This window comes from Heterocephalus glaber, unplaced genomic scaffold, assembly GCF_053883595.1.
Source record: "Heterocephalus glaber isolate CG9 unplaced genomic scaffold, H.glaber_assembly_v1.0 deba00000122, whole genome shotgun sequence".
Classification (NCBI taxonomy): domain Eukaryota; kingdom Metazoa; phylum Chordata; class Mammalia; order Rodentia; family Bathyergidae; genus Heterocephalus; species Heterocephalus glaber.
The window spans coordinates 3,103,723-3,128,400 of NW_028258138.1; the positions used below are offsets into that span (position 1 = coordinate 3,103,723).

General features: G+C 53.4%; 1 protein-coding gene across 7 annotated transcripts; it reads right to left on the reverse strand.

The window, feature by feature from the left end:
- Positions 1-883: 883 nt before the first annotated feature.
- Positions 884-24,190, reverse strand: Fam3b (FAM3 metabolism regulating signaling molecule B). 7 transcript variants are annotated; one of them, XR_015451351.1, is made up of 10 exons: positions 23,752-24,051; positions 20,871-21,017; positions 11,807-11,930; positions 10,359-10,417; positions 9,022-9,072; positions 8,271-8,358; positions 7,145-7,277; positions 3,266-3,386; positions 2,756-2,834; positions 2,460-2,567 (listed from the first exon to the last, which is right to left on the reverse strand). XR_015451351.1 is itself a non-coding variant. In XM_087211336.1 (9 exons), exons 1-8 carry the CDS (start codon positions 23,984-23,986, stop codon positions 3,297-3,299), a joined length of 927 nt encoding a protein of 308 aa, XP_087067462.1. In that variant the 5' UTR covers positions 23,987-24,050; the 3' UTR covers positions 884-2,567; positions 3,266-3,296. The 7 variants fall into 7 exon arrangements, 6 of the variants coding, with proteins under 6 accessions (XP_087067462.1, XP_087067464.1, XP_087067459.1 ...); XM_087211336.1 differs by lacking the exon at positions 2,756-2,834 and having other exon boundaries at positions 884-2,567; positions 23,752-24,050; XM_087211338.1 differs by lacking the exon at positions 2,460-2,567 and having other exon boundaries at positions 2,574-2,834.
- Between the last annotated feature and the right edge of the window lie 488 nt (positions 24,191-24,678).

Below are 24,678 nucleotides of genomic sequence, written 5' to 3' on the forward strand. Positions count from 1 at the left end.
CAAGTACCTCCCAGAATGGGACAAGTGACTATGGACTGAACCCTGCAACACACGCCAATCCCATCTCTCCTCCTGTTAAGGTGGTGTAGCTCAGGTGGTCCTGGTTGAGGTGGAGCCTGCAGTGAAGGTGAGGATGTCCCTGCCCCGGAAGTCCCACCGCAGGTGCCCATGGTCTCCTTCCTCACATTTGCTTATGATGCACAAGGGCAGAGTAGTTCCCTCAATACAAACCAAATACAGCTGCAGGAAGCCCCCTGATGTGGGGGACTGACTGTCCCCGTGTGGGGAGGCAACGGATGCCTTTGGCTTCACAGTTGCTCCTGCACACGTGCTCCAAGCAAGGAAATTGGCCATTTCCTTTTGTACCATTATGTTAGATTATTATGCCCTCAATTTTTTTTTTTTTTTTGCTTTGCCTGGGCATGGTGGAACATGCCTGCAATCCCAGTGTTTTAGTTAAACTCTTTCTCATTGCTGGGACATAATACTGGACACCCACAACTCTAAGGAGACGTTTATTTTGGCTCAGTTTATAGACGTTTCAGTCCATAATCAGCTGGCTCCAAGGCAGGTTGGCATGGCAGAGGAGAAGCAGTCCATGGCAGGGTAGTCAGAAAACAGAGAGATCAAGGGAGGAGGAGGGAGACAGACCCTTCCAGGCAATGCCCCCAGTGATCACCTCCTCCCACGAGGCTCCACCTCCCAACACCACCCCCAGCTACAAACTCAACAGTGGACCAATCCACTGATGAGTATCACCTCCCCATGATCCAATCACTCCCAAAAGCTCCCCTTATGTGTGCATGAGCAGACAGGCATCTTTGGGGGAAAGAAATCTTGGCCACTTTCTCATTGCTGGGACAAAATACCCAACACCCACAACTTAAAGGAGGAGAGGTTTATTTTGGCTCATGATTTCAGCCCATGGCCAGGAGGCTCCAAGGCAGGAACAGCAGGGCAGAGGGTCCTGGAGGAGAAAAAGGCGCTCAACCCGTGACAGGTAGGAAGCAGAGGAGCTGGGGACAAGAATTCTCCCTTCCAGGTCACCCCCAGTGACCCATCTCCAGCCAGGCCCCACCTCCTAACAGGAAACAGTGGATTAATCCACTGGTGATTACGGCACCCCCAACCCAATCACCTTCTAAACACAGGAGGCTTTAGGGGGACACATTAAGGCTAAACTCTTAACAGGGCTCCCCTTCCGAGGGAAACAGTTGTAGAATGCCCAGATGCCCACCAGAGGGCGCTGCTGGTCCAGTCAACGAGCCCTCACAGTCACCCGGCACTAGTCCGTATCCGGGCTCACTCTCGGTGCTGTCCCCTGGATGGCTTTGGCCCAGCATGTGGTGATGTGGACTCACCATGGCAGCATCACACAGAGCAGCGTCGGCGTCGTGCCCCGACTCCCGTGTCAGGAAGCCCCACTGAGCTCTTTGCCATCTCCATCCCTGGCCATTTCCCGGACGCCCTGGGGTTCTGACGTTCTGCAGGGGTCACACTGGTCCTGGGCTTCCCATCTGACCTTGCCTGGGCCCCTCCTGGGACAAGGACAGTTACAGCCCTGCTCCCCACACAGGCTGGGCCAGGGGTCAGGCAGGGGCTGGGACCTGTCCAGTGAGGAGGCTTCCTGGCTGTGTTTAAGGGTGTGCTGTGTCTGTCCCTGCAGGACACCTGAGGTAATCTACTTACAAAGATGAAAGATTCACCTTCACTCCGAGTTTTAGAAATTCCAGCTCACAATCCACTGACCCCATTGCTTTGCAGTGAATCATGGCAGAAGCAGGTGACCCAGCAAAACCCCCCACCTTATGGCTGGGAAGTGAAAAAGGAGGAAGGGGAAGGGCTGGGACCTCACTGTTCCCTTCGGGGCACAGGCCCTGTGACCTAAAGGCCTCCCATGAGGCCCCGCCTCCTAAAGGTCCACAAGCTCCCAAAGCACCGGGGACCAAACCTTTAGGGCCTCTTGGGGACACTTAAGATCCAAACAATAGCACCTGCTAAAATATGCTGTGGACAAACCTAAACTGGGACCAACACACCTGAGCCAGAAACGTCCCTTCCAGTGGGTAACACTGAGAAAGCCCACCTATTGACAGCCTTTAGTTAGTAGCATAGAAGGAAACTTAGGAGAAAGAAACAGAGCCACGGCCACAACCCAAGACAGCGTTCCCAAGTGCCTTATGATACTGAGTGCTGACAGCTTCCAACCTAGATGTGGCAGAAATGACAGTGGGCCAAACACTGCCAGCACGCGCTCCCATTCAGGCAGAGCTTCACTGGGTGGGGGTCCAGTCGAAGGCAGTCAGCAGCCGGTGGGGCATGGTCAGGCTGCTGCTCCCACAAGCAGGGCAGCAGCAGGGTTCTATTAACCTGCTGGAGGTGAAGTCTGTTCATCTCCATGGTCGAGGGAACAGATGGACTTGGACCATTGGCTGTCCCCGTCATCATGCGGGGAGGTGGCGGATTCTCATGTGTCTGGCATCCTGTGCCAGACTCCTGGTGTTGTGGTTGGAACTGAACCTTACGATAAGGCTGAAGGGCTTGGGGTGCGCGGGCCCCAGTGGGTTCTAGGACAGCACAGGGTGGGGGCCAAGAGTGGAGAGAAAAGAAAACAGTGTCACCAATGGCAGGAGCCTCGTTGCCTGGTGTCAGAGTCTGGGACAAAGCCTTCTGTGAATGATCAACTTGTCTACACCCAGGGCTGGGCAGAATCTGACCGCAGGTGTAAGGTGGCAAAGGGAAGGAGATGCCATACCTTGAGCCCGTGCTGGTCACTCTGACACAGGCAGGCCCAGGTGGCACCAGTGTTTGTAGCAAAATCACCTCCAGGTCCCCTAGAAGTAACCGGCAATTGTCCCCCTAGCCCACGTCAGAAGGAAACTGACAACTGCGTGATGTGCAGAACTGGAGGGCTAATGTAGGCCCTTTCCGGGGTACCAATCCCACTCCGTGCAAACACTCTGCTTGTGTGGTTTGCTCGGGGTCTCATCTGCATCTGCAGAAACACGACACGTGACAAAGGGGACTACCAGTGCCCTGTCCCCTGGGGCTGCTGACCCACCACGGAGATCTCTCCCTGGGTCACTGTGGTTTGGTAGGGGGTCCAAGCTTGACATAAACTAAGTGACCGTGCAGCCTGCACCGAGGCTGGCCTCCCTTCCAAGCAGTGAGACCTGCAGGGCCAGCAGAGGCCGGTACAGGGCTGTTGGGAGTGGGGTAAACCCCACAAGAACTCTGCACCCCAAAGCCAGACTCTGGACCTCACCTGCACCTGAGTGGCTCAGGCCTGTCCCTCATTAGAGGCTCACGTCGGCAGTTCGGGCAGTTTGTTGCTGCATGGCTCTGGGTTTCAGGGTGTCATACGCTCCTATGATTCCACAGGAGTCCTGGAACAAAAGTGCCTGGAACCTGTCACCTGCCCTGCTCCTCCACCTAGGGGAGGAGCCGCAGAGGCCAGAGAGCCAGTGGTTCCGGTGCCAAAGACAGCTTCTCGTGTGTGCCAGGGAAGGACATTCAGCCAACTCTGGCAGCAGTGTTCGCCCCAGGGCTGCTGCGCGTTCACCCGACTCTGCCCACGGACAGCTGCATGGTGGGAGAGTGCGGGAGTCTAGGCCTCTGGCCGTCTTCCCGAGACCTTGCCGGCCACAGCCAGCTCTGCCCGTCAGCAGTGGGCACAAAGGCAGCTGCACCCAGATGGAGCCGAGGAAGGAGTCCACAGCCCACAGGGGGCGCTCATGAGCACAGTGGGAGCCGACCCAGGGCCCTGCCCAGCCCTCCCACAGCTGCTGGGCCCCAGGAGGGGAGTGGGGGACAGCAGGCCTGGCCCTGGGCAGAGCTGGGCAGAGCTGGCCAGGCCACTCTGAGCAGCCCCGTTGTATGCGACAGACTTCACACAACCAGCGAAGTCTGTTGGCTGATACCACACTGCAAACACTCAATTTGGGAGCCACTCAGCTGCCTGGTCCAGACAGACACGTTAATTTATTGGGGCCATGCACTGCTAGCTGGGCTCCCTGGGTATGCACCCCTCGATCTGGATCTCCGCCGGCCAGCCGGAGTACCTGTTCTTGGTGTTGTCAGAGTGGTTGATCTGCATGAAGCAGAAGAAAGAGCTTCATTATTCACTAAGCCAGTGCGCAAATATTTAACCTGTAAACTGTGAACATGACCACTCAGGCAGAGCCACTTCCTGCCTGGCGGCAGCTGATTTCCGCCCAGGGTGTCTCCCTGACGTCTGAAGGGGGCCCAGACTCGCTTCTGTGAGGACGGAGATGTTCTACACGCTGTCCCACCCGCTTGGCTCGGTGGACTGGAAGTCAAATTCTGTTTCATTTTAATAAATTAAAATGTTGGAAAGCAGAGCTGTGGTGTTCAGTTTTAACCTCTGGGAGCAGGGATTTTTTTTCCTGAGTCTTTAAAAAATTTTTACTTTGATTAGTCCAGGTTTGCAGTATGTGATTGTCATGGTTTGGGGCTAGCTGTCCCCACAGCCTCAGGCGGTCATAGATGGGGCTTTTTCTGAGGTGGCCAGATCCAGAGTGTGTGATGCTGGGATTGAGGGAGGGCGATTCCTGAACCAGTCCACTGATGGGCTTGGCACCACCCTAATCCCGGGAGTCTGGACAAGACAAATGGGCAGAAAGATGCTGTTAAGGCCCCTGTTGCTTCTGCTGCTTTCTGCTGCCATGAACTGTCCCTCCTCTGCATGTGCCATCCCTGCCTGGAGCAGCTGACTATGGACTGAACCCTACACACCGTGAGCTAAATAAGCCCTTCCTCCTTGAACTGTGCGGTCAGGTATTTGGTCTCAGCAATGAGAAAGGCAACTAAGACAGCCACGAATTCCTCATGGGGAGCTGGAATATGCACACAACACATCTTCATTCTTTTTGTGTCCCCTCTCCCCTCCCCAGACTGTATTTTCCAATTACTTTAGAGTTTGTTGCTCAGCAATGTGTGTGTGCACACGGGAGCTGCTGTTGGCCCTTTATAGCTTCAACTCTTTCCGATACTGAAGGACTTTCACCTGGCACTTAAATGAAATCGTGTGGGTCCTAATTTTGGATTTTAATTATAGATCCCTCTTTTAACAGAATGTTACTGAGATATGATTCATGTGCTACAAAATTCATCCTCTAAGGCAGGTGCGGTGTGCCTGCCTGTGATCCCAGCACCCTGGGAGGCTGGGGCAGGAGGGTCAGGAGTTCAAACCCAGCCTGGCCAATTTAGCAAGACTCTGTCTTGAAATTAAACTTTAGAAAGGGCTGGGCCTGGAGCCCAGTGTGAAGGCTCTGGATTCAGTCTCCAGCACCACACATTTTAGTTCTGGAAGGAGCATTACAGCATCCTTTGCTGTTCGGGGTTCACTGAAGTCCTGGGCCGGTGTCTCTCTAAGGATGCTGAGATCTGCCTGTGTGCAGGAGAGAGACTCTGAAGGCTGTGGAGGAGCCTGAGCCCTCACTGCCCAACCTGAGTTACAACCAGCCCTCGAGAATGAATTGAGGCCGCAAGTCAAGGGCCCTCTGTACTCTGCAGCACGCTGCTCTGCCCAGCCTTGCCCAGGGCTGAGCTGCAGGTGCCCACTGTCCTGCGTGGGTGCCCACAGGGTGCTGCTGGGTCCGTGCTAATGGCTCCGACTGCTCAATGCCACACTGCGCCTCGCCCAGCAGTGAGGGAGCTGCCCTCTGATGCCGCAGCTGCCCTGCACGGTGAGGGTGGGGTGGTCTCTCCCGAGATGCTCATTTGCCCTTTGCTGGTCACTAAAGCTCTTGGCCCATTCCCCATGCTCACCACCTACCACAGCTCCTTTGAAGAAACATTTGTGCCAGCCCTGTGTCCACTGTGAAACTGTGCTGTCTTCTCGTCAAGTTGTAAGAGTTCTGTATATAGCTCACGCCTGGCATCCCAGCACTCAGGAGGCTGAGGCAGGAGGATCGCTGTGAGTTCCAGGCCAGCCTGGGCTACTCTCTGAGTTCAAGGCCAGCCTGTACTACATAGCCAGACCCTGTCTCAAAAAGGGGGTGGGGTTCTGTGTGTATTCTGGACCCACATCTGTTATTTCCAAATATTCATTCCCACTCTACGGGCTGTCTTTACAGTGTTCTTTGGAGCAGAAAAGCCTTTGATTCTGATAAAGACCAATTTATCTATTTTTCTTTCACCATTAATGGTTCCATCTTTAAGAAATCACTGTCTAATCCAAGGTCACCAAGATTTATGCCCACTTTTCCCTAAGAATTTAATGCTGCCAGCTGCGATGCTTGGGGGTTTGGTCCAGAGCTGGAGGACACAGGTCTCCCGGAAGCTCAGGGGCCGCCCTGCCTGGGGGGCCAGGACCTCATTCCTGCCAGCCCTGTGACCATGCCCTGGGGCAGCGTCCAGGCTGCATCAGAGGTGACCGTGCCCACCCTGCAGACCGAGCACCCTCCACCTTCCAGGGTTTTGGCTAAGAGCAAAGGTGGTGTGGGGGCTCCCTCCAAGGCCACAGCCACCGCCTCCCCGGAACCTGCTTTTCCACTTTGTCCAGAGAGGCTGCTGCGACTCCCCAGCGACCCTGGCCGACCTCGCCGGACCTCACACCTCATTGGGGTTCAGAGGTTAGAATACAGTTCTTTGTGCTTTGCTCTTTGACAAATAATGGGAGGGGCAGCGAATCTATCACAGCGAGTCACTACAAGTGCCACCATGAGCCAGGTGTCTGTAAGCCCAGCACTCTGGAGGCTGAGGCAGGAGGATCGCTGTGAGTCTGAGGCCAGCCTGGGCTACACAGTGAGTTCAAGGCCAGCCTAGTGAGTTCGTGGCGAGACCCTGTCTCAAAAGAGAGAAATAAGCAAATGAAAAACCCCGTGACGGTGAAAGCTGCATCGATCTGTTACTGAGTGTTTTCTCGGGACCTGTCCTCCTCGAGGCCTTGGTGAGTGGCCCCTGCCACCCGAGTAGGGTGAAGGGGCTGAGCAGATGGCAGTGGATGCAGGTGGGGAAACCAGCTCCAAGCTCCCACTTTCAGGGAGATCTGAGAATCGGGAGCCCACAGGCAGGGTGGCCCAGCAGCTAACGGGCCTGGATTTGCAGCAGCCCGTGTCCCAACGGGACCCGCAGTGAGGGCGGCAGCGGCTCGGCTCGAGGGGGGCCGGGACTCACTCACCTTCTCCCTCGGAAGTCCCTCGGGCAGCTGGAAGCCTGTGGCAGCCAGGAACACCCAGCTGGACCTGAACCTCATGTTCCGGATCTCTCTGCTGCCCAGTGCCTCCAGGGCGTTCTTGGCGTCAGCTTTCAGTCTGGGGACAGAGGGATGGGTGAGGATGGGTCCCGAGACAACGTGAGCTGGGGAGGCCCGAGGCCCTGCTGGGTCCCCCTGCTGTCCCGGGGGTGGGGGGGGCGGGCAGGGGAGCAGCAGGAAGGGCAGGCGAGTTGGGTGAGCAGCTCACGTTTCTGGCCAACGGGGTCACACCCAGAGCCCTCTTCGGCCTCGGTTTGTGTTTGTTTGCAGGACTGGGGGCTGAAGGCAGAGCCTCTGCACTGAGCTACATCCCCACCCCTTTTTAAAATTTTTATTTTGAGACAAGGTCTCCTTAAGTAGCTCCTTTGCCCGGGCTGGGCTTGAACCTGCAATCCTCCTGCCTCAGCCTCCAGAGTGCTGGAACGTCAGCCCTGCCCTCCGTATCCAGCTCGCCCTCAGTTTTGAGCACAGAACCCTCGCTCTGATTGGACAGGCCCCGAAGCTCGGCTCCCTCACACCCTCGAACCCGGGCAGCTTTGCAGTCAGTCTTCGCTGCCCCTGCTTCCTGTGCCAGGACAGGGCGGGCGGAAGCTGCTGACGGAGGAGAGCAGCGGAAGGCAGTGCCTCCTGCGCACCGTCAGGAAGTGAGCATCAGGGGAGAGAACCTTCGAGGGACCTGAGGTCGGACTGGTTTGGGAAATGCTGGGGCCTGCGTGCGCGCGCGCGTGAGTGCGCGGGTGTGTGTGCGCGGGCGTGTGTGCGCGGGCGTGTGTGTGTCTCTTCACCTTGTGCTCCCCAGGTAGAGAAACGATCTCTGCTCCTCTTCCTCCCTGTAAGTCCCGCCTGGGGCCGACTCCTGCCTGGAGAGGCTACACCTCGCCCCCGTGGTCCCTGCGCCCCTCATACTCCCGTCAGGGGTCTGACTGCAGAGTCCGGGTCTGCTGGGCACCGTCCGCCCCTCCTTTGCCTTGAGGAAGCCTCTGGCCCTCGGACTTGTGCGCTGCCCGGAGGACCAGGGTGAGGACCCCGGCAGCAGCTCCGTTCCGCTCACCTGGTGCTTCCGTCGTCGTGGGTCACCATGAGCAGCAGGGACTTGGCGGGTGCGCTCCGGATGAACTGGGTCAGGGGCGCGGAGTTATCTGCGGGTGCAGCCGGTCCCAGTTAGGGCCCTGGCCGCCTCCCTCCTGCCTGGGCCTGCTCCTGGCACCAGAGGGAAGCACAGACCCTCGGAGGGCAGGGGTGAGCGACCGGGGACGCCGGAGGGGAGGAGGGGCCTAGCAAGGGGCAGGTGGAGAGGCCCGGGAATCAGGCCCTGATGCTGCTGAGCCAGTCCTGCCCCGCTTCTGCATCTGTCCCGTCCTCTGCGGTGGCCGACAGGGATCCGGACAGCAGGATAACACACACACACACACACACACACACACACACACACACACACACACACACACACCGGGACATTGGGACCAGGCCACATCCGCAACCCTTTTTATTTTTTGTTTTAAGTTTTGACATACTACCTCCTTAAGTCACTAAGCTGCCCAGGCTGGGCCTGAACTCTGGACCCTCCCGCCTCAGCCTCCCAGAGTGCTGCGATTGCAGGTGTGTGCCACCACACCCAGCTCAAGGGTGACATCTCAGAGCAGGACCCTCACACGTGCATTTGAGGACCGCACTCCACCGAACCTACATCCTACAAGTCCTCTCCTCTCTCTTTCCCTGTTTCTTACTTATTTGGTGCCTCCGTTTCTCTTCAGGGTCTACCTTATGTTTAAAATTCACCCTAACTTTAACACTTTCCTTACCGCCTTCGTACATATCAAACGTCTGCGTTGCTCTCACCTTCCCAGTTACATCTGGAAGTGAAAGGAACAGTGTTTAAAGGAAGCTCCCAGAGCCCAGGGTGTGGTGGTCCCTGTTTCCCCGAGGGTACAGTTCTTCTCCGTGTCCCTGCCAGAAACTCATGCTGGCAGACAGCTGGGGCCAGAGCGGGGCGGCTTCCTGAGAGGGTCACCGGCTGGGGTCCTGGCAGAGCGCGGGCCAGTCCGCATTGGTGTCGGCTGGAGCCCTGCTTCTCACTTTTTAGCTCATTTTCATCAGTGCGTGCTCACAGGGCGTGAAGATGGCGTCCCTGGGGGAGCAGGCGCACGGACAGAGTCCAGCTCAGTTCTCCATCCCCCCCTTCCCTTTTCCTGTCTCATGGTCTTCTTCCCCTTTGCAAAAAGTCTACCTCCCTGTTATCCATCCTTTATTGTGCTCTTTGATTCATTTATACTTTGGGTTTCTCATATATGAGAAACCATGTGACATTTAAACTTCTGTGTCTGATAAATTTCACTTAAATTGACAGTCTTGAGGTGCATCCATTTTCCCACAAATGCCTCAAGTTTCTCTTCCTTTACGGCACAGCAGGACTCCAGGGTGTGTAAATGCCACATTTCCTTCATGGTCTCCTCTGCTGGTGGACCCACAGGCTGCTTCCGAGCCGTAGCTACTGTGAGTTGTGAGGCTATCGGCCAGGGTTTGCACAGTCACTGCAATGAGGTCTTAGGCCGAGTGGCTCTGAATGCTCTTGTGGCCCTCGGGGGTCCCACCTTGCTCAGCAGGGTCCCCGTGGTTCCTGGCCTGGCAGCATCTGGTCTCAGGAGCCACAGCCCTGCTGTCCCCTGGCCCATGCTGCCCGCCCCTCCCGGGGACCCCGTGGGGAACACTGCAGACCCATGATGGCCATGGGACCTCAGAGGCAGCCACGGCTCGCTTTCCACGGGGTTCTGGGTCACACAGAGGGATGGGCGACAGTGTTCCCTCTGCTCTGACACCCATGTGGGGCAGAGGTGAGCAGCAGCCGGGGACCCTGCTCTGTGCCCAAGCTGGCCACTCCTCCGGTTCGATCCGAGCCTCGCCCTGCAAGTCCCAGGTTTTACTGAAAAGTCTTTTTATATTCAGTTTTCCCTTAATTTTTTGTTGTCACCAGAACCACTAATCATTTGGAAAATGAGGCTTGTAAAAACCAATACATAACTTTAAAATGCATTAAAGTGGAGCCCTAGATTGGACCACGTCCCCGGTGCTTGAAAAGCCAAGATTTCTGCGAAAATGCCATCTCAGAACTAGGCAAGTCTGAGAAAAACCCCCAACTTACAGTTGACAACGGCGATGTTTATCCCTCTCTGGACATTCCCCATCTTCTCTCCCACGAGCCTGAAACGGAAGGCAGCGTCGGCCCGGGATGCCCGTCTCGCCTGCCCTGCTCTGCGCATCCCCGCCGGGCACGGCCCATCTGGCCACTGTCCAGATGCGTCCAAGGCCGGGCACGGCCGGGGAAGGCTCCACCCTCGCCGCCCACACCTCCGCCAGGCTCCGCGGACTCAGTCCCTGCGTGACGCCTGCACTGACCCTTACAGGGCAAGCGAAGGCGGGGGAGACGCCCGTGTGCTGTGCACACGCCCTTCACACAGGCCGGGGACTGACTGCTCAGCGGCCCTCGAGCAGCCTGCGCACACTGCAGATGCGAAGTTGGAAGAGATGGTCGGGGAGGGGGCGCTGCAGCCCCACCGTGGCCCCCCAAACCCCTCCTCCGGGTGCCTCGGCGTGTGACAGAGCCCTGGCCCCTCCTGGTCAGCCTCCCCACCACCACCACTGTAAGCCCGCCCATCTACTCAGGTAATCGCCTTCCACCGCACCTCATGCTGTTTCCTGTTTAAACTGATTCATGAAATGTCCATTTGAAGGGGATTTGCCCTAAAACCAGAAAGACCGAGTGGCTTTTGTGGAGATGGTGATTACAGGAACGATGCAGGCAGGAGCTGGGAGTGTGAACACGAGTGAGTGTGAATGAGCTCTCGGCCAGGCTCCAGTGTCAGTGATGAGAGCAGCCTGGGGACCACTGGAAGCCTTTGACCCCTCTGCCCCGGGAGCGTGGCTGTGGGACTTGGCCTTCCGCCGCGAAAGGGTCTTCTCTCCCACAGAGGCTCGGTGCTTCTGACCACTTTGGAGAACACGGCTTACAACTCTGTTTGTACAGAGTTCAAAGAGAAATCGAGCAACCCTGTTTGCTGCCGTGCACACTCAGGCAGGAAGCCCACCAAGAAAAGCCGCGGTCACCACACGCACCACTGCAGGAGGAGAGGGGCTGCACCCAGGAAGGGCGCACAGCACAGGCCGTGGAGGACCAGCGATGACGTCAGGAGTAGACCAGACCGGCCGGGAAGTCTCACGGGCTCAGAGGCGGGGCTTGGGGAGGAGGCCGGGGGATGGGGTCCCTGTCCTCCCTGGCGGATTCATCTGCTCCTGAGTCCGGGCTGAATGTTCTGTGAGCAGGCGGGCTGGCGGGGGGCGGTCGCTGGGGACGTGACCTGGAAGGCTGTGTCCCCATCCCCAGCGCCTCCCTCCTCCCTCTGTCTGCTTCCTGCCTGCTGGAGTGAGTGGCTTTCCTCCACTCGCCCTTCTGCCGTGCTGTTTCAACCATGGACTGAACCCTCTGAAAACCATGAACCAAGATAACGCTCTCTTGCCGGTCAGGGACGCCTAAGTCTCTTCTGGGCCGGCTCCAAGGAGGGGACAGAACGCGCAGCACTGTGTAATACTCACAGCTCGTCCTCAAAGCAGATCTTGGCGTGCTTGTCTCTGCCCCCGCCGCTCAGTAACCGGTAGGCATAGGTGTTGGGAGGACACGGGGTCCAGTGGTCGCATTTCTGCCTCCTGGGCAGTGGGGCTGAATAAACAAGAGTACAGCGATGAGATGACCCTGCTGGTAAGCATGGGCCAGCAGCTCATCCAGCAGGTCCTGCTGGAGGTGGGGAGCCGAGGGGCGGTTTCCCGTCTCCGGGGATCACGGGGTGCCCTGCCCTGCCAAGGCACAATTCACATCGTTCGCTCTTTCCGACAGCAACAAACCTGCAGAGAGAGTGAGCAGGCACAACGTCAAAAGCTCCAGGGTCACCGCCCAGGGTTGCTCGTCCCAGCTGGCGCTCCTGGGCGAGAGGCACATGTGCCTTACGGTAAGAGAGGTCGGGCGTCAGAGTGCTGGTGACCACAGTGCGCGTACAGAGATGTGTGTAACGTCCGCCTTTTCACAGACAAACAGCACACAGCACACCATACACACCACACCACACGCGCACACACAGGCTGCTCCACACAAACACAAGAGAGCACACAACCTACTGCGTCTAACACCCACCCACCATGCAACATCCCACAGGCACCATGGACACCCTGGACTACCCCAAATTGAAGCAAATATTAACAGGCCTGAAGGTACAGACAGACTGCACAGCAGGAAGAGTGTGTGGCTTCCAGACTCCCTCCCAGCAAAGGGCCAGTCATCCAGACAGGAAGTAGTAAGGACACCCTGGACGCTGTCTTGGTTTTAAGGATGCTAGAAATAAATGCCCTGGCTGGGGAATTTGTAGACAACATGAACTGATCTCCTGCAGTCCTAGAGGCTGGGGGTCCACATTCAAAGCAACAGCAGCTTTGGTGTTGAACCAGGGCCCATTCCTCATACACAGTGCTTCCTGGCCTCCTCGGAAGGCAGAAAGGGCCACATGCACACCTTCTGTCTCTTTCTAATGGCTCTGCTTCCATCCATGAGGGGAGAACCTTCTGACGCCCTCACTGCCCAGGAGGCCTTCCCTCTTGACCACATCAGTGACTCAGTTTCAGCACAGTGAATCCTGGTGGACAGGAACCTGCAGGCCAACCAGACCTCACAGACGTAGAGCGGGGCACGGAGCAGCAGCAGCCCATACCCTTCTCAGCCCATAGGAGCCACGAAACTGGCCCACTAACCTAGCCAGCATGCTTCCCGGCCACAGTAGTATGAAACTAGAAATCAGTAATGAGAGTAATTTTAGGCAAGTCACAAATACGCAGAAACTCAATGACACGCTCCGGAACAACCAGTGCATGAAAACAGAAAGTAAAAAGAAATTAAAACATATCTACAGACAAATGAAAATTGAACACACACCTATGGAATGCAATAAAAGCAGTCCCAAAAAGGAAGTTCACAGTAATAAACGCTGACATTCAATAGAAGAAAGATCTTAAGCAACCTAGGATTATACCACAAGGAACTAGAAAAAGAAGGACAAACTAAGCTTAAAGGGAGGAGAAGCAAGGAAATAACCAAGATCAGAGCAGAAAGAAATGGAGACTAGAAAGATAACAGAGTTGATGAAACAAAGAGTTGATTTTTTTAAAAATGGGCAAAACTAAAGACAAAAATAAGACCCGAATGAAACCAGAAATGAAAATGAAAGTGATCACAGCTGATACCACAGATGTACAAAAGACCATAATTTAAACAATTTAAGCCAACACACTGGATAACTCAGAAGAACTTACTAAATTCCTGGAAATACACAACCCACCAAGACCGAATCATGAAGAAACAGAATGTCCGTGCAGACCAGAGTCAATACAGACACTGGAGCCGGACAGAGGAGCCTCCTGTCAGCCAAACGAAGGCCCAGGGCTGAAGGCCTCACCGCTCAATTCCACCAAACATTCAGAGCAAGAACCTGAGCCTTCTCACATGTTTCCCAACCGAGTGAGAACAAGGGCTCCTTCCACGCTCCTCCCACAAGGCCAGCGTCACCTGGCACCGGAGGCTGGACAAGGGGTCTGCAAGGGAAAAAGATGACAGGCTGGTATCTCTGATGAGCACCAACACCAAAATTCCCTACAAAACTTTAGCAAACAAAATGCAGCAATACGAAGAATCAGCATAATCAATACAAGGATGACTTCACATGTGAATGTCAGTAAATCCCATATGCCACTTTAAGAATGAAGGTCAAGGGGCTGGGGATTTAGCTCACTGGTTCTGCTGCCTGCCTAGCAAGCGCAAGGTCCCGAGTTCGATCCCCAGTACCAAAATAAATAAGTAAATAAACCTCTCGACAGATTGGATTAAGAAGGGATGTCCCTCAACACAATGAAGGGTTCATAGTAAGAAATGCCCACATCAAAGAAAAAGAAAGATCAAGTGAAAAATCTTCTTTTGTAGAAAAAAAGAGCAAGCTAAGCCTCAGGCAGGGAAAGAGCATCATGTTCAATGGCGACACCACCCTCAACAGTGAGCAGCCGTTCCTCCAAGACCTAGAACAGGAGAGGATGCTCACTCGCCCCACTTCCGTTCAGTTTAACACCGGGAGCCTGGTTACCATGATTAGGCAAGAAAAAGAAAAGGCATCTAGATAGCAAGTGAAGAAATCAAACTGTCTCTCATTTGCTAAGGACTTGAACTCACATATAGAAGCCCCTAAGCCCCATGAAAAATGGTTAGAGCTAATTTGGTAAAGTTGCAGGATACAAAATCAACATACGAAAATCAGTCGTGTTTCGGTACACTAACAATGAACTATCCAAAAAGAGTCAAGAAAACATTTACAATAACTCAGAACATTATGGGAGTAAATTTAGTCAAGGAAGTGAAGACCTCCGTCCTGAAAGCTATAATGTATTGAAGAGAGAAACAGACGCAGACACCTACAAATTAAAAAATAGCTTGTACTTGTGAATTAGGAGAATTACTATATTATAATGTCATACTGCACGAAGTGACCCATAGGTTCAGTGCAATCCTACCAAAACTTTGATAGGATTCTGCACAGAAATAATTTAAAAACAATTTAAAATTTGTATGGAACCTGGAGGGACCCTGAACAGCCAAAGCAGTCATGAGGTATCACACTGCCTAATTTCAGCTGGGTCCAGGCAGTGGCTTTGTCTGTATTTGCTGAACAAATGAGTGAATGAACATCTGGACCTCAGCACTGCAGAATCTGCAGGTACCAGTGTCTTTAATTGCACTGTCCTGGCTGCCTCAATGTCCTGAGTTGATTCAAAACCTGTCCCTGTCATGGTCATTTTGACTCTGGGGAAGAGCCGGAAGTCACACGGTGCCAGATCCGGTGACTCAGTGGATGAGGACACAGCATCATGTTTTTATGAGCTGCCTTTCCGTTGAGAGGTGCTCGGCAGCAGCAGTCACCATATTTTTGATCACAACTTCTGAAGACACCCAGGAAAGAGGACTCCAGAGCTGCTGCGGAAAGCAGCCAGAGTGATGGGATAGTGTGTCCCCAGTGAAATGGAGGGGTGCAGTACTGTACTACTGTAACGCACCCACCTCACATTCTGACCATGCTTCATGTATTATTAGCTAGCAGCCTCCGAGAAACCCAACCCTGCTACCTCAACAGCAGTCAAGGGTGAGCCCAGGGAAACCGGAAAAGGGAGCCTTACTTCCTGGGGAAGCTGCAAAAGTACAGGAGGCAAACAGGGTCTGAGGACCCCAAAGGGGCGGAAGAGGAAAATGCCCATGAGGAGAATAAGGGACTGCACCCTGTGGACATGAGGTCCTCGTCTTCCTGACCATGACCTGGTGGGGATCTTGCCTCTGGTGCAAGCCATGTGCTGGGTCAGTGAACCCCAGAAGCAAAGCGGAAACAGAGAGAAATCTGACTGAAGCCAGAAGCCACGCCCCAAGAGACGGGATGGCAGGCCACGAGGGGAGACATTGCATCCCAGAATGCCAGAACCCTTCTAGAATGATCAGTATTTTTCTAACTTAGCTAAAAGCTGTGCCCGCAAACCTATCAAATAACAGTCGCCTTTTTATTTGTGCATCTGCAGAATGTAAAGCTTACATTCACCTTAGGCAGTGGGGACATGTGCACAACACAGCGGGACTCTCCCTTACCCCCCCCTCCACATCCCCTCCCTTCCCTCCATGTCCAGACCCCCCTTCCCTTTCTCATTACTATTATTATTAGTTTGTGTTTACAATACAGAATGCTGACATTCACTGTGGGTATTTGGTACATGTACGTGATACCCCAATACCCCATGACCCCAGTGTCACCAGAGCAGGTCAACTAAACAAAAAATCTATAAAGAAATATCAGGACTGGACCATACGCTTGAATATATGGGTTTACTAGATCTCTACAGAGCGTTTTATTCTGCTACAAAAGAACACACAATCTTCTCAACAGCACACAGAACTTTCTCCAAAACAGACCACATATTAGTTCATAAAGCCTGGTTAAATAAATGTGAAAGAATCAGAATTACCCCATGGCTATTATCAGACCATTGTACAATGAAAGTAGAAACAAAGTACAGTAGAAACTGTGGAAAATTAAGAAACACCTGCAACTCAATAGCACACTCCTGAATGGCCAGTGGGGTCACGGAAGAAACTAAGCAATTGTGGAATCAAATGCCAAGGCCAGAACAATGCACCAGGCCTATGGGGCACAATGGAAGCAGTCATAAGAGGGAAGCGCACTGTGACAGAGTGAGCTCAAACAACCTAATAATAGACCGTGAGATATTCGAAAAACAAAAATCCAAGCCCAAATTGAAATGAAAGACAGAAATCATAAAGATCGAAATTAATGAAATTAAGAATAAAAAGCAATATAAAGAATCAGCGAATGGAAGGGCTGGTTTTTTGAAAGAACAAATGAAACAGATAAACCCTCAACCAAACTTAGCAAAAGGAGGAAGAAAAGACTCACATCAATGCAATTAGAAATGAAAATGGTGAAATCACAGCAGACACCATTGAAATCCAAAAGATAGCAACTACTGTGAAAAAGTATACTCCTGCAGACTGGAAAATCCTGAAGCAAAGGACAGATTCCTACACTCGTACAAGTAACCACAATAAACCAAGAAGACATAAACATTCGGAATGATTCAGTAACAAGTGATGCAACTGAGGCAGTAATAAAATCCTACAACTAAAAAAGGCCCAGTGAATCCTACAAAACTTAGGATGTTCTCTCACCAGTGCTCGGTAAGCTCTCCAATGAAACTGAGGGAAGGAGGGCTTCCAGACTCACTTCCGGAGGCCAGAGTCACCACTCAGATCCCCAAACCAGACAAAGACCACACTGTCTCTCCCCACACCATGCACTAAACTACATCAAAGTGGATTGTGGGGCCGGGGATGCAGCTCAGTGGTGCTGCGCCTGCCTTGCAAGTGCAAGGTCCTGAGATCCATCCCCAGTACTCCAAAAAAAAAAAAAAAAAAAAAAAAAGGGTCAGAGCTAAACAGAAACAATGACCCTAATGGAAGGTAAAACACTTGGAGTTGTATACGTAGACAAGGACTTTCTGAACAGGACTCTAATTGCACAAGAAATAACAGCGAGAATCAACAAATGGGATCGTAGCAAATCCAAAAGCTTCTGGACTCCAGAGGAAACAACTGACAAGAGTGAAGAGACAACCTACAGAGGGGGAAAACTGTTGCCAGCTGTTCCTCAGAGGACTAAAACCTGGAATATACAAAGAACTCAAAAAAATCAGACCCCTCCCCAAAATAAAAGACCCAGTCCAAAAACAGGCAACTGAAATGAACAGACACTTCTCAGAAGAAAAGTACAAATGGGCAATAAATGCATGAAGAAATGCTCAACATCTCCTGTCATTAGAGAAATGCAAAATAAAACAATGCTACAGGGCTGGGGATTTAGCTCAGTGGTTTCACCGCCTGCTGCACAAGCACAAGGACCGGAGTTCGATCCCCGGTGCCAAAAAAAAAAAGTTCCAAACAATGCTACAATTTCATCTCCCAACAGAAAGAAAGACAATCATCAAGAAATGAAGGGAGTAATTCTTTCTCAAATACTCTCTACCCGGGCCAGGGATTTAACTCAGTGGTTCCAGCGCCTGCCTCAAATACTCCCTACTCATCCAGAATACCTACCTGTCTGCTCTCTCTCCTCTTCTCTCTCTCTCTCTCATTCTGTCTGTCTCTCTCTCTGTCTCCCCCCTTTCCCCCACCTTCAAATAAACTGTCTCCTTAAAAAAAAAAAAAAGAAAGAAATCCAATAACAAATGTTGGAGAGGCTGCAGGGGCAAAGGAACCCTTCTCCCTTGTTGGTTGGAATGTAAACTAGTACAGCCACTATGGAAATCAGCATGGAAATTCCTCAAAGAACTAAAATTAGAAATTTCATTTGACCCAGCTGTTCCCCTTCTAGATATCTTCCCTAAAGAGCTAAAAACATCATACTACAGTGCTCCATGCACACCTATGTTTATAGCAGCACAATTCAGAATAGCTAAGTCCTGGAAGCAGCCTGTACATCCACCCACAGGTGAATGGAAAGAAAATGTGGTTTCTAAACAATGCAGTACTACTTGGCTATAAAGAAGGACAAATTTGAGCTATATGTAGGAAAACAGTTGCATCTGGAAAATATAATGTTAAGTGAAACAAATCAGACACACAAGCTTAAATGTCATTTGATATCTCTCATTTCACTAAGGAAAAGGGTAAACAAAGAGCAAAAAATGGACCCAAAGAAGGAAACCTGGAGATAGATCTTTTGCAAATGAGAGTTTTATGTTTAAAATTTATTTTTCAGGGCCAGGGATTTACCTCAGTGGCACCAAGCCTGCCTCACAAGAGCAAGGTCCTGAGTTTGATTCCCAGTACCCCCCCTAAATTATTTTTCATCCCAATATTAGCAGTGAACAGTTTCCAGATAAAGTTTAGTGCAGGATTACTAAACTTGTTAAAGAGCCAAGAAAAAAAAAAAAGAAAAAGAAAAAGAAAAGAGAACATACCTCAGCCACACTTGGTTCCTATAAGGTTCTTTTTTTTCCCCCATGAAAGGAATGGCTTCCAAAGAAGTTTTTAAACATTTTATAGTTGCTTATGTTTGTACAAATTAATTTTTTGGGGGGTACCATGGATTGAACTCAGGACCTTGCACTTTCAAGGCAGGCGCACCACCACTGAGCTAAATCCCTGGCCCTGTGCAAATTAATTTTTTATACTTTATTTCGGTGTTAAAAATAGATAGGCATCTGGCGCCTATCTAAGGCCTTTAGGTAGATTCTCTGGAGAGTAACTGACTGCAGATCACAACTACGACCCTCTTCCGCCGGAAGTAGCCAGAACGGTCTTCCCCCTGTGCCCCCTCACAGCAGTTAGGGGTCCTTCTTCAGAGGGGGATACTGCAGATAGGTAAGTTAATTAGATATCTTGTGGGCAGTTAGACAGGGCCAGCCCAGGAGGAGCCAACATGGAGGACAGTGAAGACACAGGCACTGAAGGCCAGCCCTGAAAAAGGAAACTACCACCCCTGTAGGAGGAACCAGTGATTGATATTCTAAGTAGGTATCAATCACCTGGATGAGGGGTCAAGGTCTTAACCCAGCCTCTCCAGGAAATATCCCTGACCCACCCTTCCTGAAAATCCTATGCTTGCTACGTGACTTGCTCCCCCATCTGACCCCCATTTAGTCAATATCACCTGGTGACTGCACTTGTAATCTCATTGGTTGGTCATGGCTTTGTCCCACCTCATGCCCACCTTGTAAATTTCCATTGGGTCTTAGAGTTTTCTCCCACTTTGTACCCGCCTCACCACATGGCTCTGCTGTATGAAACACCTTTGAGAAGTGGGGTGGGCGGGCCACCCACTTCTGGTCCCCCTTCCGTCTCTCTCAGGCAGAAGCTTTCTTTCTCTCAATAAATTTTTCCCACTCTTAAAAGAAATAGATAGGCATCAACTTCCCACAAATGTTTAGGAAGGCACCACAACTTGCTTCCCTGGTGTCCTGCAGGTCCGCAAGGAATTTCGTAATTGCACCTGTTCCCCATTCTTCCACGAGGCACTGGGTCGCCAAGCTTCCGTGGTCCATTTCCTACCTGACCGTTATGGTCTGGCTCTCAGGCTCGGGCCCGGTGCCCTCAGGGTTCCCAGCATCGAGGGTGGATCTTGGCTATGCACGCAGCGTCGGGTCGGTTCGACCCCTGCTGAACTGCTACATAAATGGCCTTTGGCTGTGGGGTTTTCCTTCTGAGACAACACGGTCTTTGTGGCAGTGGGGATTACCAAATCCGCTAGAGATCAGGAAGTGAAGAGCACAGTGACCCAGAGAGCTGCTGTCGCGGGCCACCTCCGCCAGTGCCTTGATCTCAGCCTCTGGGACCACAGGACCGGATTTCTGGGGTTGCCCAGCTGCCCGGGCTGTGGCATTGCCACAGTAGCTGTGGGGACTGGGACTCCGGGTTCAGAAACATGCCAGACAGCATCGAGGCTGTTCCCTCCTGAGACCCCGCCCTGCCACCCTCTGTCCAGGGCGTCCGCTGTTTGCAGAACTCGAGAGAGAGCCTGGCTCTGCTCCTGCTGCACCTGGCTGTGGCCTGGTGGCAGGCAGAGGAGAAGCGGCATCAGGGCTGATGCTCGGGGTGACAGAGGGGCCCCTGGCAGATAGCTCCCCTGCCCTAGGCTTCAGGCTGAGACCCCCTTCTGGGTACTGATGGGAGACTCCTTCTAGGTGCCTGATATTTCTCTCAAGTCCTTTCCAAAACTCACTGCTGCTTCAAAGATGGTTTTCAAGATGTTCACTCCTTTAGATTTTACCTTTTTTGAGACAGGGTCTCACTAGGTAGCCCAAGCTGGCCTTGAACTTGTGGTGATCCTCCTGTCTCAGCCTCCCAGGTGCCCGGATTACAGACATGTGCCACCGGGCCTGACTCACTCCGTAGAAAACTTAACATGCCTCCACAACTGGGGACCTGGACCTCTCTGGGGTTAGACCCAGAGCCTCTAGCGATCACGTGACGGTCAGGCCGCAGGCTTGGGGGTGCTGCCCGCAGCCCTGGGCTCACCTCTGAGGATGGGCTTCTCACCGATGCTCTGGATGCTGTAGACGGTGCTGGACAGCTGCACTTCAGGAAGGAGCTCCACCAGCAGGTACCCCGAGAACCAGGCGCCAAGGGAGGCGAAGACCAGGAATGCGGCCTTGAAGGCGCCTGCTGACGGGGGGGGCACCAGGAAGACGTCAGCAGAGAGCCGTAAGTACCCAATCAAAAGCGAGAATATGAGTATTTCATACACAGGGGTTCCCGCATCTGCAGCCAAGCCTCCTGGCATGAGAGACCCCGGCCAAGGGTGGAAGTGGCCCTTCTGTGTAGGTCAGGACGCCACCCGGGCACCAGTGCCCCAGGCTCCAGTACAGCACAGGCTGTGTGGCAGAGGCCGGGAGCCGGGCAAGTCAGGGACAGGGACAGGGTGGAGCAGAAGGCTCCACACCACGGGGCAGGCCGGGCGCAGCTGGGTTCTCCTGCCTCTCCTCCCCGCTGGTGTCAGGCACTTGGGATAAACAGGGGGTGGGGTGGTGAGGCCAGCCCAAGAAGACGCTCGGGACTGTGCCAGTCACTGTCACCAGGCCCCCCCGGGGCTCCTCCCCTTGAGGAGGCTGAGCAGAGGCGTCTCGGCTGCCTGTGCCCCTGCCCCAGGGCTGCAGGAAGAGGGTAACTCTTGATCGCCAATGTTTGTGCCTAGCGCCTGCCAAGCTGTGTGTGAATCACCCGCCTCTGCGACTTCCAGCCAGGAGGGCCGAGGCTTGGGCCGCACTTCAGGGCTCAGCTGCCCGTGGGCTCCAGGACCTGGTGCCCGGGCTGGGGAACTCACACCCACAGGCAGGCCGAATGGCAAGGGCATGGCCGTGCTTCAGGGTCGAGTCACCCTTCCATCTGCAGGTCTGCTTCAACAAACCAAGCCAGCGGAACTAAACCGTCAAGGCCACTGCCCACTCCAAAGCTGCCTCAAATCTTCAGCTCACGAGATCAAAAGTGCAGCCCAGGTGTGGTGGTGCATCCTGTAATCCAAACACTCTGGGAGGCTGAGGCAGGAGGACCTCAGGTATAAGCCCAGCCTGGGCACCTTAGCGACTAGTGAGACCCTAATTCAAATAAAAAATTAAAAAACGGCTGGGGATGGAGTTCAGGTTGAGGCCCTGGTTCCACCCCCAGTATCACAACCAAGCAAACAAAACATCAAAAGCAACAGGGCTTTCACATACAAGCCCGGTGTGTATTATCTGGGAGGCGGAGCCGTAGATGAAAGGGCCACCTCACTCTCGGGACGAGTCATGAGGGCCATGGGCAGAGTCGCAGGGGTGGGCAAGCTCTGGCAATACTCAGCCCTTCCCACAAGTGACCGGCAAAGGGGCAAAGTGCTGACAGCGCCCTCCGGAGGCCCGCCCTTTCTAGGTTATATAAACACTTCCACGTGTCACTGCATGAAGGGACTCTGAGAACTGTGTCCATAGGTGATTTCCTCCTTGTACAAAGATCATAGAGCATAGACACACAGACTAGATTGGCAATATAACGTGATGATCACAAACACACAGTATTTACACACACACACATGCACGCACGCACACGCACAAACACACACACGGAGCTCTGTCCATAAACACAACCCACACGTCAGCAAAAACTGCTGTTCATAAAAAATGGTTCTTTTAAAAGTATGTGTGTTTTAGCTCAGCACAGGTGACTTGCACCTGTATCCCAGCACTCTGGGAGGGCTGAGGCAGGAGGACCACAACTTCAGGCCGAGTCTGGACAACTCAAGAGATCTAGCGAGACTGTCTCGAAATAAAAAATAAAAAGATCAAAGACCCCATGTTCAATCCCTAGTATCACAAAAATAAGTAAATACATTAATTAAAAAATACGCTGTCAATCAAGAATTTTATATAAAGGAAAGCTATCCTTCAAAACTAAAGACACAACAGAGACGTTCCTAGACAAACAAAATCAGAAAAATTTACTAACAAACTTGACTTAAATGCTAAAAGAGCTCTTCAGGTTGAAAGCAAGTAACCCCAAATAGCAATTACACACAGAAAAAGAGACCCAATAAAGGTAACTCTACAAGTATATATAAAAGATAAAAAAAAAAAAAATACACTGGGGCCGGGGATTTAGCTCAGTGGTTTCTCCGCCTGCTGCGCAAGCGCAAGGACCCGAGTTTGATCCCCGGTACCAAAAAAAAGAAAAACAAAAAATCGAGTCTTTTGTACAGAGGTGGAAATCTTAAGTGGCAGGGTTCCCACAACTGCAGCCTCCTGGCGTGAGAGACCCCAGGACAAGGATGGAAGTGGCCTTGTCCTGTGGGTCCAGGCAGGTACCGGGCGAGTCAGGGACCGGGACAGGGTGGAGCAGAAGGCTCCGCGCCACAGGGTGGGCCGGGTGCAGCGGGGTTCTCCTGCCTCTCCTCCCCGCTGGTGTCAGGCACTTGGGATAAACGAGGGAGGTGAGGCCAGCCCAAGAAGACGCTCGGGACTGTGCCAGTCACTGTCACCAGGCACCCCCGGGGCTCCTCCCCTTGAGGAGGCTGTTGCATTGTCCTCTTTGCTTGTCACAGGTTCCCGGGCTCCTACCCCAGCCACAGAAGCCCCACCTGGGGTCCTGGGGTGTCCCTCACGGGTAGGGGCCGGCCCAGTCTGGCAAAGGCCCAAGACATCTGCTGCAGAAGGACCAGCTTGGGGCCCACTCCAGGTGAGATGTCACACCACCCACCGTGATCCCGGGTGGGGAGGGGGACGGAGGGAGGAGCAGCCCAGCCCCTCCGATCCACACCCCATTCCCAGCCCCAGGCTAACAGGAGGTGGCCTGGTGACCACGCCCACTCATCTGCCTCCTGTGGCAGGTTCCGGCCAGGCCCCTCTCCCCCACCACCGTGGGCCCCACTCACCCAAAGCCCCAGGGCGCATCTTCCAGGCTCGACTCCCCCAACCCACTCCAGGCACCTGCGGGAATCTCAGCCTCGTGGTGGCTGCCCTAGTCTCCTCCTCCGTCCAGTCTGCAGGCAAGGGGCGGGGCAGGGACAGGTAAATGGCAGGTGCAGACCTGCCAGGTTCCAAGGGCAGCGGGCCAGGCAGGTGCAGGCAGGGTGGTATCCGGAGCTGCGCCCTGGAGTTCAAGGTCATGGGCCAGGCAGGACTTTTTCCCTGGGGCTGACCGGATCCAGGGCTAGAGATGCCTCAGAAGTCCTGCTGAAAAAAAGACACCAAAGTACCTGGATGCATGAGGCCCCAGGTCCCCAGCCAATGTCTCCCAACAGGAAATGGCTGCAAAAGGAAGCCCAGGGGAGCCCTTCAAAGTGAAAGCACTGTCCCAAGTCAAAGTGCCCATGTCTGGGCCTCCACTCCAAGGGCCTCTGATTCATCCAGGACAGCCTCCGTCCCCACGTGTGCTGGCACACCCAGCAGCGTGCCTGCTCCTGCTCTCTTCTTTGCTGGCCAGATGATGGACACCTCCATCTGGGGGCACAGCCCCTCCAGGGGCTCTGGGCAGGGCCAGGTGTGTGACTAGATCTCACACAGAACCAGCCGTTGCTTGCCACTGGGAGCACACCTGAAGTGCAAACACTCATCTGGTTTTTAGCACACTCTGATGCCGGCACTCACAGTGTCTTCATGCCACAGAGGAGGTCTAGCCCAAGGGAGAGGAAGGCTCCCAGGAAATCGACCTTCTGCAGGATGAGAGGTGGGGGAAGCAGGGTCTGCAGCGGGCTCCGCCAGTTCTCCTCTGCCAGCAGCTTCAGCCAGGTGACACTAGGTGCCCTGGTCCACCCGGGGAATCCTTCTACCTGGGCATGGCACATGAGTCAGCAGGCAGC